We start from the raw sequence: 14504 nt of genomic DNA, 5'->3' as shown, positions 1-14504 counted from the left end.
CATTCAAAATGAGAATTGATTCACACAATTTCCGTTGATACATAATTTACTGTGATATAGCCTTTATAGCCTGGCTTTCTCCCAGTCATTAGGTTAACAAAAATCCACAGAGCACTGACCACATACCAGGAACTGTGCTTTGCTTCATGATCAACACTTAGAGCCCCAAAGACCTTTTGGGGCTGGGCTCCAAATCTGTGCTCTTGCATGTCTGTTTCAGTGCCAAAATCTACAGAATCCCCATTTGAATATATAAATCAGAGAGTCGTGGAAGTGCTTATCCCATATTGTGCTTAGATTAAGGAAACTCAAATAGGATAGTAATACGGCATTTATTAAACTAGACTCAAATAATTTAAGCAATAGATCTGTCCTTGTATGGCATCTATCATCTTATTTAGGATACCAAGTAATCCAACATGGCACACATAACACTAATTTAGGAGTTCTTCATAGATTAGAAGTAAATGCCTAGAAACTGAGTAAGATTAAGCTATTGTTGTTTTGTGAGTTTTCTGTTTTGAGTGAAAAGAAACAAAGAATGAAAGAATTTCATTCTTTCCATTCTTCCCAGAATTGTGAGTTTGTGAAAGACTTCCCCAAACATATCTAAACGCATCGTCAAGCAAGCTAAGAGCGGATTATCAACTTTTAAAGAATTCCTTTCAAAGATGTGACATTTTGATTAGAAAGAAGAAAGGTAGTATTGTTCTTCTCTCATTAATTCATTCATTCAGTGTTTAAAGCAAACACTTCAGGGCCCAAGATGAACCTAGTAAAAGAGAAAACTGAGAACATAAAAATTTTAATTCAACTGCTTATGTCAGAACATCTTTTCAATGGCTGCTAATCAGCCCGTATCAAAAAGCACGATAACAGTCTGTTCTCGGCCAGAAGTTCTGTCCACTCCGAATTCACAGAATTGCAATCAACATTTAATTTGTGAAAATCAGCCTGTCCCATTGTCACATCACCTTTTGGCTAATCATACCTGAGGGAGAAGAGGGACTCCCTTCTCCTTCCACACAGACAGAAGCCAAGTGAACATAGTGGGCTTGGGGGGAACCAGCAAACCTGGGTCCTGTACCATTTCTCTCTCAACTCCCAGAACCTCAATGACTCTACCTGTAAAATTGGAGACCGTGCTACTTCTTACACAGGGAAGATGAGAAGCTGATGAAATAATGTGTGTAACAAGTGCCTTATATGGCTCCTGGAACATGGAAGGGGCTCAGTAAATAATAGCTCTTATCATTATCTCTTATTTGTTTAACAGTTTTATTGAATTATTGTAAATACTAGTTCAGTTAGAAAAGTGGCAAAAGATCCAGTTAATGGGTCAGCTTTTATATTCCTGTTCCATAACCGAACAGCAGTGTTTCCTCAGGAAAACAGTTTCAAATATTTCTTCTCTTGAATAGAAGAAATGGTCCAGTGTCCAAACCCTTTCTATCACACAGGTACTCTGAGATTCTTTACCCTCTAAAGTGCACAGTTCAGAGCACTGCTTCATATGAGGTGGGAAAGACATGGAAGCATTATTCATTCTATGTTCTGAAAACTTAGGGACATGGAACCCAATGAAAAAGTCAGTCTGAGTCCAAGAAGTCTCACCATTTTGAGGCCAGCAACATTAAGCGCAGTCCCTTCTCGTAAGTTCTCCAGGCTCCTGACCAGGCAGGCCTCAGAAACCTTGGGGACTCTTCCAATGTTCAAGGTCCGAAGGTGTGGACATTGTAGGGCCAGGGAGCCCACACTCCTGGTGGTAAGAGCAAGGCAGCCAAATACTTCTATTTTGTGGAGACTAAGGAGAGAAAAAAAAATCAGGGAAATATCATACTGTGCTCTCTGATCCACATACTTGAGCAGATCCCTGAAGTCACCTGAGTGACATTTTTAATTTCTTATGGTGGAAAGTCTGCATTTTAATACTATGCTTGAGAAGTGAACAACTAGTGCTAATAACATGAAATGAATTGGTAAATTTAATCAACGGATGAACATGATCCACTAAACGTGGTACCCTCAGCAAATCCAAGCCATGTTGATTCTCCTTATTCGTGGTGGTTATGTTCTATGAAGCTGCTGCAAACACTGGATTAGCAAATACTCAATCATTGCTCCCAGGGAAATACAGGGTTAGATTCCTGCGAGCATCTGGTCATAATATTTTTGTCAACTGATTAATACATAACCTTGTTTTATGTGTGCTTTTGCTTAAAGACACCTTGCTTAGCATATATTATTGATTCATTAACACTGAACTCATGGCCAACAGGACTATAACTCATGCCTGAACAAAGCTAGCTTGACATATATTTTCTCACAAGGCACATCACAGCCCTCTCACCCTCAGCAATATTGGACAGCACTTTAGTAGTATGTTTGGAGGCCATTTTAAATAGCAAGATCAGTAATAAAGAGCACAAAAATGTGAAAAATGTGGCACTAAATCAACCGTGAAAAGGATGCTTCCTTACAGCACGAGGGCTGAAACAAGAGGGCAGAACCTCACTCTATTGGATCTCAGCTGAGAACATGCACCTTGTACGACTCAAATTTGTCACCACTCTGCAAATGTCCATAAATGCCAGGAAAGCACCACAGTATTGATTTTGGGGTTACAAATACATTTTAGCAAGTTGGCATATTCTCAAATTCCATTTTACATGGAATCCACATATAATGAGGATCTACAATATCAACACACTAAAATCAGCAATAGTATATACGGTCAAAGGCAGCTTCCAGTAGAAGCAGCACTACCTTAGTTTGTGCTAGTAACACCTAAATTACAGGATAGCCTGTAGGTTTATAACAAATATTTTCACATTTCTTACAAATTGATAGTACAAAAGAATATGGAACCACCCATCACCCTCAAACTGTAAACATGTAAAACCTGATTGTTTTAAAGCATGAAGGCTCGCAGGTATTAGTGTCTCTATTCTAGCAGCTGGTGCTATTGGTGTATTTTTCACACATATTCATTTGACTTGAGTTACTACCATGAACTAGAAAATTTCAGGTCACAATAAGAGCACAGGGAAGATAGTAAGAAATAACACTGTCTGCTTGGTATAAGACTGCAAGCCCATGAGTTGGTTCTGAAGGAATCAGGAAACTCCCACAAGCTCCTCTGTTTGTATGCTTTTCAGTTGAATGATTACCTAAGGCAGCAGCTCTCCAAATGTGGTTCTTGAACCAGCAATAACTTGTTAGAAATACAAATACCTGGGGCCCACCTCACAACCTCTGAGGGTGGGGCCAGGAGATCTGTGGTTTAACAAGCCCCCCAGGTGATTCTCATGCCTCTTTGGTTTGAGAATCACTGACCGCCGGAATCTTCCTAATCATGCCCAGCTCACTTTATTAATTAGCACAGGCACATGGGGTCCTGATTCCATGATTACATCTTGGATAACTGAATTCACTACTGAATAATGAAGCTTTAGTCATATATTTCCCAGAACCAGTACAAAATAATAAAATACCTCTTTAAACTGACAGCATACTTTTAGGACATTATTTCAAAATCAATTCATATTAAAACGAATGAGTTATTGCTAAGTATTTTATCACATGAACTATTAATTTATTGCCCCATCCATCTAGATAGGTTAAGGAGTTTTGTTTGTTTTTTAAAGGAAATAGGAGAGTGAGTCTAGGTGTAGGGTGTGTGTATGTTGTGTGTTTATGGGTGTTTGTGACTACATTTGTGTGTATGTAAGCAAAAATCAGAAAGAACATAGCATATTATAGAGTTTAAGTATTATAATGAAATATGACATAAAACATTATAAGAACATTTTTTCATAAGGGAGTAATTAATTTCTCAGTTATTTAAATAAATATTTGTTATAATGATACTGCTACAGCCATGTTACTCATAGTCCACTAGAACTTGTTATTGTGAAATAGGATCTATATTGAATAAAGTCAGATTTTACTAAAAATTATCAGTGTAGTAAAAGAATGTGTACCTTAGTGTCAAAAGGCCTACACCTTCTGCAACCGATGCTCTCAGGACTAGTCCTTTACCTCTCTGAAGCTCAGTTTCCTCATATGTAAAATAAAGATGTTGGATTTATAAGGGTCTGTGGTGTCTGACTTAAAATTCTACCTGAGATGGAAACTGAGCTGGAAATGCCCAGAGTTGGCTTGAAAACTAGAGCCTCAGAGAAGAGGAAACACTTGAGGTAGAGTCAGGTACTGAACACTTCAGATATAACCCTTCACTGTTGACTATTGCAATATTGGATAGGATATGCAGGAATGGTGGCCTAAGGGAATAAACACTGGGGAGGTATCAACATCAGGGTGTGAGGGAACACTGCCTTCCTACAGTCCTAGGGGAATGTATTTGAGATGACAGTCATATGTAAGAAAAAATATAACACCCCTGACATTCAGTCCACCTTGGGAAGCCAGCAAGATAACTGAATGATTGGCTGTTGCCATTCAATTATGATGCCTTTCATGTGCTGTTGACCTCACTGCCTGTCCCCTTCTGCTATTCGTTTAGAGTTTGATTTCCAACCCAATTACCTGACCTAGGACTGTCACCTGTTCCAACTAAGCTTGTCAGATATTCTTTATATTAAGTCCCAGAGTTTTTACGCAGCCTTTACCATCTTATTTTAAAATGTAGGTTTTATTATTATCCAGGTTTGGCAAGGCCAGCAGATCAGCAGATGATTGCCATTGAAAACACTTTGTTACATTCACATTTCCCAAGAGGAGGGGGCATACCACACCACACTGGCACCAGGTCGTGAAAGCAAAGGAATGAGGAGAAAATGTGGGCACGAGCTTTTATTGTGGTTTCTACTGGAAGGAATGGGTGGCAGAGTAAGCAGGTTTAGGATGAGGTGGATTGAATAATTTTGGTGGACTCTAGGGCACAGGGCCTATCCCTAGTTGCTGGGTACCTGGCCCTGGGTTATTAGGATTGGCAGATAGTGGTCTGGAGTGTAAAAGTTACGTAAAGGAGATGGTTGGGGAATATGGGTTTTGGATTGGTCAGTTTGCATATGAAAGCAACACTTGCAAGCGAGTCCTTTACTATCTCTAGGAATTGGAGCCCTGAGAAGGGCAGTGTCTCCAAGGGTCAGCAAAGCCCCAGATGTCAAAACATCAGAATAAAAAGACATGCTTGATACACATCTCTAATGGTCACTTCCTTCTGGCTATGCTCACTCTTTAGTTGATCCGCAGGTATCACAAGACCAAAAGAAGGGAGCCTCTGCCCAGAGAAGCTGAAGTCCAATATCCAAGGAATAGACTTTTACTTGGTATGGTCATATCTGCTACAGAGTGTAAAATTGACTTAAACATTTATGAGACCCAGGATTGAAACTCATTGTCACTATTTAGTAGCCCCTGATGTCAATTAACCACTCAAAACCTCTTTTTAAAAATCTGCTATTGACATATATACACTATCAAGTGTAAAATAGATAGCTAGTGGGAAGTTGCTGCAGAGCACAGGGAAATCAACTCGATGCTTGGTGATGACCTAGAGGGGTGGGATAGGGAAGGCAGGAGGGAGGGGATATGGGGATATGTGTATAAATACAGCTGATTCACTTTGTTGTACAGCGGAAACTGGCACAACAGTATAAAGCAATTATACTCCAATAAAGATCTGAAGAAAAAAAACTCTGCTAAATAGTGGTAATGATACCTATCAAATTTTTGTGATAACCTAATGATATAAGGCAGTCTAGAACTATAAAGCACTGTGTAAGTTTTAACATTTAGTTATTTTAACAGCATAAAAATAGACTGACAGAGGTGAATACTAAAGTGTTTATGGGTGAAATGATATATGGGGGATTTGCTTTAAATTATTCCAGCAAGCAAACAAAAAAGTAGAGGAGATTGATGACATAAGATTTTAAAAATATTGGTAATTATTGAAGCTTGGTGATGTACATGGGAATTCATTATACAGTTCTTTTGTGCATATTTTCATAATAAAAAATTTTAAATGTAAGTTGAGAGACATAAAGAAGTATTAGACATTAGTAATCATTGGAGGATTGCTATTATGTTGAAACCTAAAATCTACTGTACAACATATATTTTTGCTATCATGAATCAAAAGCCCACCTTCTTTTCATAGACTCCTGGAATGCTACGATTACTTGATCTTTTTTTTTTAATGGTTCCAAATATCTTCAGGCTAAAATTGACTTAGGTTAATCTAATTCTTGTTATAAGCCATTTGTTTTAAGCAATGGAATTCCTAATGGTAAAACTATAATCAACATATTTTAACTGTTTTATGATGAGAGGTCCTATCCAATTAGAGAGTCTCCCTGATCAAAGCCTCTTCACCCTCAAGAGAGCTTCACTGAATAATGATGGAGGTTGCTTAATTAGTGAAGTTCAAATATCCTTCAGAAATAAGGGCAAGATGACATTTCTCTCTCTGTCGATTTGATGAAACAATCCTCCAAACACAGCACTCAGATCTTGGTGTGAAAATTCCTATAAAACTTATCAACAGAAGGAAAAGGAAATGTATTGATCTTAATGGTATCAATGGATTTTTCTTTAGGCACACTGTAGGTATTAGATTTATGTAAGTATTTCCTTAAAGTTTCCATAAAGTGACCAACTTTTTGCTTGAGAAAACCCTTTCCCCAAATTCATTATTCTTGTTTAAGGAAACAAGAATCCTTTAAAAAACAGTGAACCATAACTCCATAACTATAAAACAATCAACAGAGGAAATTTAAAAAGAAGCAATTCTCTGAGAGTCTTTTTTTCATACCATCTGTAAAGTCCCTGAAAGAGATTGCAAGAAACATTGAGCTAGTCTGTGCAATAAAAGGGGATGAACAATATTAAAGATCCTTTAATCAAAATGCTATATACAGCGACAGAGCACCTGATAATCAGTATGTCTGCTAAAGGAAAGGAGAGAGGTTGCATCTACACAAATATACTTGGTAGTATCAGTTCGTTAAAACTACATAGAATTATTTCCTTTTTTCCCCATAAAAAGAAAACCTCAGTGACAAATCCTGAAAAATTCTGTGCTTCATCTGACCAAACAATTCTGCGTTTCCCAAGCAATTAATTTATTGGTATATGGCATCAACTTTCAAACCACCTTATTTAATTTTGTATACTATTATATAGTTACAATGATATTAAAATGTTGTCAGCTCTCTAAAAACATTTATTTGCCTAAGCTAGTATCAGGATATCCAGAAAGTGTAAAATAAAACACATCACATTCTTTAAGACTTGCCCACTACCAAAGCTAGTTTGCCTGGGACAAAAGACCTCTTTATATCCTTCCTATACTTTCAAAATTCAGTTGAGGGCCAAGTGTAAACAATAGTGCAGCTAAGAGGAAGAAATGAACGCCTCATACTTATTGAATATCTATCTTGTTCCAAGTAAATGGGTATTATAACTTTAATTGCTAATAGGGAGGAAAATGGGGTTCAGGAGCTGTTACATAGCTCACTCAAGCTTGAGCATCTGTAAGATGCTAAGTATCAACACTTCATGCTATTCCTACCTCCTTTTGCTGCTTCCAAGGCCAAATTGAGCTTCAGATTACCAGCCAACTGTTCACAATATCTGCCGCTTCTACCCAATCTTGAAGAGTCGCAAAGCTAAATGTGAGAATATCGACTCCTGCACTGAGGAACACTATGTTGAAACTGGAGAAATAAAGAATGGAGGGATGACTTGCCTGGTGGCACAGTGGTTAAGAACTCACCTGCCAATGCAGGGGACACGGATTCGCCCTGGTCTGGGAAGATCCCACATGCCGTGGAGAAACTAAGTACCTGTGGTACAACTACTGAGCCTATGCTCTAGAGCCCACGAGCCACAACTACTGAAGCCCGCATGCCTAGAGCCCGTGCTCCACAACAAGAGAAGACACTCCAGTGAGAAGAGGGAGCACCAAAGTGAAGAGTAGCTCTCGCTCGCTGCAACTAGAGAAAGCCTGTGTACAACAACGAAGACCCAACACAGCCAATAAAAATAAATGAATAAATTAAAAAAAAAAAGAATGGAGGGAAGCCATCATCAAGTCTAGAGAATGAAGAAGGAAGCATGAAGACCCACCTGCTGAAATTAGTTTCAGCTTCACCCATTCAGGATCACTGAAAACTGACAAAAGGTACACCTTGCCCCTCACTCCTCAAGCTTACTTTTTACATCTTAACCCCCCTCAATGTGTTTTTTTGTTTCCACTCGCTAAACCAATTGATCTAATAGAAATTATTAACCCACAATAAAATTCTCTTAGTGTTGGGACTTCCCTGGTGGTCTAGTAGTTAAGACTTCGCCTTCCAATGCAGGGGTTGCAGGTTCAATCCCTGGTCAGAGAGCTAAGGTCCCACATGCCTCGCGGCCACAAAATCAAAACGTAAAACAGAAGCAATATTGTAACAAATTCAATAAAGACTTTAAAAATGGTCCACACCAAAAAAAAAAAATCTAAAAAAAAAATTCTCAGTGTTAATTGTGAAGAAACCATAAGAGAAAATTGTTTTTATAAAAGTAAAATGGACAGCATTATATGGGATTGTGTGCTTGACTGAAAGTACCTTAAAATTGTTCTAAAGTCTGTAAACACTATGGAAGTGTATAGCTGCATTATTATATAAATAGATCCCAGCCAACTCATGACGAGCAAGTCGGATGGTAGAATATAAAAGCTGAAACCAATCATAGCCAGGAATTTTGGTTATAAAGCTGAATAACAGTAAGGGTTTTACACCATCCCACGCTGGCTGCAGTATTGCAGCCTAGAAGAACACCACCCAAAGCCAAGTGACGACGGAAATTGCAGCTTCCTGGACCAACATCATCTAAGAGAAGTCATCTGGACGTGATTTCTTTTAGTCCATTGCCTATTGCTCCCTCTTTTCAAAGCAATTAATTGAAAACTCACCTTGCATTTTCACCAGGAATACCCAAAGAATGCATCTCTGGCCATCTATTCTCTCCTTCACCCTCATCCCTTGTGCTTGATACTTCTGGGCCCTGGACTCAGCCCATCCCTGCCCTACCCCATCTAAACCCACGAGCTGAGCTCTATGAAAATACTGCTCCAAAAACTAAATCCTCTATGAATGTATATATTCTCTGCTTAATCCCTCTACCTTGCCTTAAGGGAGATCCCTGCTGCAAATACTTTCCCACATCCCTCAGAAGTGGAGACTGTTCGTTCTACTGTCATGTAGCTCAAAATCAGGACAGAGATTTTTTTGTCCTCTGTGCTCCCCATCATCATTTGCCAACAATTATCACCTCCCTTCACATCACACATGATGGCCTCTCTCCTTCCTCTTAGTTGTCATTTACCACCGTTGCTGTTAACACATTAACTTCCCTTGTCCCTCAATCACCACATTCATGAAAGACTTAGTACACAATCATAGTCTTCTTCTTCACCCTAAGTCCTGCCAATATCCTGAATGACTTCAGTAGTTGAGTCAATGACCCTTCTAACACCTTGACCTTGGGTTCTTGACCTTATAACTTGTAATCTTCTCCTCTGCACCCCATCAGCCACCTACTCCAATAGGATAGCCTTGGACCTTGTCATACCCTGAAATTACTGACTAGGGCACCCCTCATTTAGACCGCAACTTCTTTTCCTCCCACCTTATAACTACTTTTCTAACTACTCTGACCGTGACCATTCTTCCACCTCATCAGGGCTTCCAAATACCTGCCTTACTTTCACTCCTACCACCAGTCTTCTAATTTCTTCATTTTATTCATGTTTTTTACCCAAGGGCCAGATGTCCCATGTTTATTGACATATGAACTGTGTTTAGCACCGTTATGATGGATGTAGTGCATAACTCCTGCTAGCAGCAAGACCTTTTGGGGAATCCGTGTTGACTATAGTATATCATGCAAGTATCTACATATACACAAAAGACTCCCTTTATTCTCTTATTGCTTAAATCCCATGATCTGCCATTTCACTGATAATCTAGCCACTATCCCAAAGTCCTGTCTCACTTGTCTATCATATTCAGAATCCACATAAACTGCTACCCACGTTCTCTGGCCCTGCCCTGGAGCAAGGCACACAGTACAATGACATTTTAAACAAATCAGCAGCAGCCTGTTACATCTGTATGGCCAACATCCTACACTCTCTGGAACGGCTTTCAAACCCATGCCACTCTTCTCTAGACATGACCTTGTAGCTCCAGCTTCCCTTTTCCTCAAAGCCAATGCTCTCACCTCTTACCTCACGCTCAACACTCCTCTGCCGTGTCCTTTCACGTATTTTTTCGTCTTTCTCCACTCTTCCTACACTGGTTTAGCATGTCTCTTCCTTTCAAAAGCCAGTTACACATCTTTGGACCTCATCAACTCCAGCCTTTTCCAGAACCATATGCTGTCACCTGTACTTTTCCCATCTTATATATCCAATTATTCTGTCTCAACTGGATCCTTCTCACAGGAATTTGAACACGTTCAAGTCTCATCGATGAAAAACCAAAAGGCTCCTTTGACCTCATGCTCCCATCCAGTGATCACTTTATCTTTCTTTCCTGCCCTCCTAGACAAAATTTCTATTTTCTATCTCGATTTTCTTATTTTCCACTCATTTATCATTTTATGCCAATGTGATTTTTTACTGTCACTCCCCCAAGACAATTCTCATGAAGGTCACTAATGATTGCTAGTAGCTAAATCCAACAAACATGCTCAAATCCCTATTTTATATATATATTAAGCAGCGCTGGACACTGTTAACCACTGCCTGTGTCTTTTTTAAAAAATTAATTAATTAATTTTTATTGGCTGCATTGGGTCTTTGTTGCTGCGCGAGGGCTTTCTATAGTTGCGGAGAGCGGGGGCTACTCTTTGTTGTGGTACGCAGGCTTCTCATTGCAGTGGCCTCTCTTGTTGCAGAGCATGGGCTCTAGGTGCGTGGGCTACAGTAGCTGTGGAGCGTGGGCTCATTAGTTGTGGCTCGAGGGCTCTAGAGCACAGGCTCAGTAGTTGTGGCATACAGGCTTAGCTGCTCCGTAGCATGTAGGATCTTCCCTGACCAGGGATCGAACTCATGTCCCCTGCATTGGCAGGCAGATTCTTTTCTTTTTTTTTAAGAACTTTTATTGAGATATAATTGACATACAATGAACTGCATATATTTAAAGTGTACAATATGATTTTTTTTTCTTATTAGTAACGTATATATGGTAATCCCAATCTCCCAATTCATCCCCCCAGCTTTCCCCCCATGGTGTCCATATGTTTGTTCTCTACGTGGTAGGTGGATTCTTAACCACTGTGCTACCAGGGAAGCCCCGCTGCCTGTTTCTTTTCTTTTTTTTTAAATTAAATTTAATTAATTAATTTATTTATTGGCTGTGTTGGGTCTTCCTTGCTGTGTGCGGGTTTTCTCTAGTTGCAGCGAGCAGGGGCTATTCTTTATTGAGGTGCATGGGCTTCTCATTGTGGTGGCTTCTTTTGTTGTGGAGTATAGGCTCAAGGAGCACAGGCTTCAGTAGTTGCAGCACGTGGGCTCAATAGTTGTGGCTTGTGGGCTCTAGAGCGCAGGCTCAGTAGTTGTGGCTCACGGGCTTAGTAGCTCTGAGGCATGTGGGATCTTCCCGTCCAGGGCTTGAACCCGTATCCCCTGCATTGGCAGGCAGATTCTTAACCACTGCGCCACCAGGGGAGCCCCTGCTGCCTTTTTCTTAAAAAAATTTTTTTTTAATTTCTTAAAAAATAACCCACATTCTTCTGGTTTTCCTCATATCTCTTTGGCTATTCCTACTCATTCTTTTTTGTAGACTCAGCTTCCTCGATCAGATCATTAACTACTGGGGCTTCTCAAGGCTAAAGGCAAGATCCTCTTCTCCCCTCTCTCTGGATGTCAACCATGGCCATAGCTTCTCTGACTTCTATCTCCAAGTAGATCCTCTCTGAGCTCCAGAGTCCTCTATCCTTATACATACTCAGCATCTCCAGTTATATATCCCAAAGCACTTCAAACTCAATATAGCCAAGAATATATATATATATTTTTTTCCTCCCCAAATAATGTTCACTTCCAAGTTTTCTCTACCAGTTCACAGAAGCATTATTTGCAAAATGATGTATTAATGCAGTGGGATACTATATGTTAATTGAAATGAATGCACCATAACCATATGCTTTAACACCACTGCATCTTACAAACAATATTAAACAAGAGAAGCAAATCACAAAATAATATGTACAGATTGACTCCAGTTATAAATTTTTCTAAGAGGAAAAATTAAGCTATTTTTTAAGGATGCATACATCCTTAAAAATGTGGTAAAACTATAAATAAAAACAGGATACTGGTGCTCACAAAGGTCAGGCTGTTGATGGTCTCTATTACAGAGGCAGGGTGATGTGCACAGAAGGTTTATATGCAATGGATAACATTCTGTTTCTTGAGATAGCTGGTAGATATACGAGTGATTTCCGATTAGTCTTTATAATTATCTTTTAAGTTGACTGTAGGTTACAAGTATCATTCAATATGCAGGGAATTTTTCAAATACACATATTTTTAAAAAAGATAGTACTAAGAAAGACTTTATACTGGATATATTATTTATGTAAACATCTGAAAACAGGGCTTTGGAATTATAGAGAGGGGTAGGAAGGCTATCATAGGCAAAAGTGCTGTATAAGCTGCTACTACTAATTTAGGCTGGACTTGTTATAAAATATGGGATGAGTAAGCATAATCATTGTGTAAATGAAGTCCCTAAATAAGTAATAGTGTGTGTGATTGGGCTCAGTGAAGAAGTAACCCATGCATGAACATGAGCTGTTGTGAACAATAGTTCTTGGAGATGATTGTGGGTAAGCTGAAGCAACAGACGAAAACCAGCAAAATCACATGTTTTTGTAAAAATATCTGCCTGTTGTAGAAGGATCATGTTGCAATGAAGTAATATCTACTTAACAAAACAGCAGTGGAGAATGTGATGGACATGAGTCCATTGAAGGTCATGAGCCCTAAAATGTGTTAACAATCTAAAAGCAAATGTTATGCCAATATTTATTACATAAAAGTAGAGATGGTTATAGGGACTACTATTCAGCCATAAAAAGAATGACAATGCCAATTTGCAGCAATGTGAATGGACCTAGAGATTATCATACTAACTGAAGTAAGTAAGAAAGAGAAAGAAAAATACCATATGATATTACTTATATGTGGAATCTAAAATATGACACAAATGAACTTATTTATGAAACAGAAACAGACTCACAGACATGGAAAACAAATTTATGGTTATTAAAGGGGAAAGGGGTTGGGAGAGGGATAAATTAGGAGTTTGGGATTAGCAGATACAAACTACTGTATACAAAATATAGGTCCTACTGGGAACTATATTCAATATCCTGTAATAAACCATAATGGAAGAGACTATGAGAAAGAATATGTATATATATGTATAACTGAATCACTCTGCTATACAGCAGAAACTAACACAACATTGTAAATCAACTCTACTTCAATTAAAAAAAAGTAGAAGTGGTTAGGTAACATCATGAGAACTAACTAGGTAAATATTACGATACAGAGAGTGCAGGCCTTTATTGAGAAAAAATCCACAATGACCCCAATAGAGGAAGACGAAGATTGTTCAGACCTTGAAGGTTTAGACATAAGAATGGTGGAAAATATATGTTGCTCCAGCAGGAACCAAAATTCTTAAGTTTCCATGGTTGTGAAAGACTCAGGCCCAGAAGCAATCCAGAACTGGATAATAATCTGAATAGATATCCAGAGATACCATCACTTATCTAATTTCATAAGGCGGACCCCTAGGAATCATCCTTAGTATCTTTTGTTCCTCATGTACTATGTCAGTTTCTCAGCAACTTCTATCCATTTTCATTCATAAATATCTCATTTCTCTATGAGTTTGCACCATCATCGTCCTTGAATACCATTGTCTCTGGTCTAAACCACATCAGTAATGATTACTAGATGAGAGTCCTGCTACTCAAAGCATGTTTTTGTTTTTGTTTTTGTAGTTATTTTTTGTTTTAATGGAATCATACATTCCATATTGTTCTGCATTTTGCTTTTTCAATTTATGATACATCCCAGACAGTTTTCTAACTCAGTTCATATGGATCTATTTTATTATTTCATTTTTAAAATTTCTTATTGGAGTATAGTCGATTTACAATGCTGTGTTAGTTTCAGGCATACAGCAAAGTGGATCAGTTATACATATACATATATCTACTCTTTTTAAGATTCTGTTCCCACATAGGCCATTGTATTGAGTAGAGTTCCCTGTGCTCTGCAGCAGGTTCTTATTAGTTGTCTATTTTATATACAATAGTGTGTGTATGTCAGTCCCAATCTCCCAATTTATCCCTCCCCTCCCTTATCCCCTGGTAAACATGTTTGTTTTCTATGTCCATGACTCTACTTCTATTTTGTAAATAAGTTCATTTGTACCCCCTTTTTCTAGATTTTACATATAAGCAAT

At 38.6% G+C, this 14504-nt stretch overlaps 1 protein-coding gene across 1 annotated transcript in view; it reads right to left on the bottom strand.

Moving 5' to 3' along the window:
• The window catches only part of LOC130844375 (F-box/LRR-repeat protein 20-like), a 95008-nt gene that overhangs the window by 18694 nt on the left and 61810 nt on the right, over positions 1–14504 (bottom strand). The window contains exon 5 of the mRNA XM_057720652.1: positions 1615–1804. Coding sequence (XP_057576635.1) covers positions 1615–1804 — 190 coding nt within the window. The remainder of the gene's footprint in view (positions 1–1614; positions 1805–14504) is intronic.

Source organism: Hippopotamus amphibius, chromosome 2 (genome assembly GCF_030028045.1).
Source record: "Hippopotamus amphibius kiboko isolate mHipAmp2 chromosome 2, mHipAmp2.hap2, whole genome shotgun sequence".
Lineage (NCBI taxonomy): Eukaryota > Metazoa > Chordata > Mammalia > Artiodactyla > Hippopotamidae > Hippopotamus > Hippopotamus amphibius.
The sequence above is the reverse complement of the archived record's forward strand: the minus strand, read 5'-3'. Positions and strand labels throughout refer to the sequence as shown.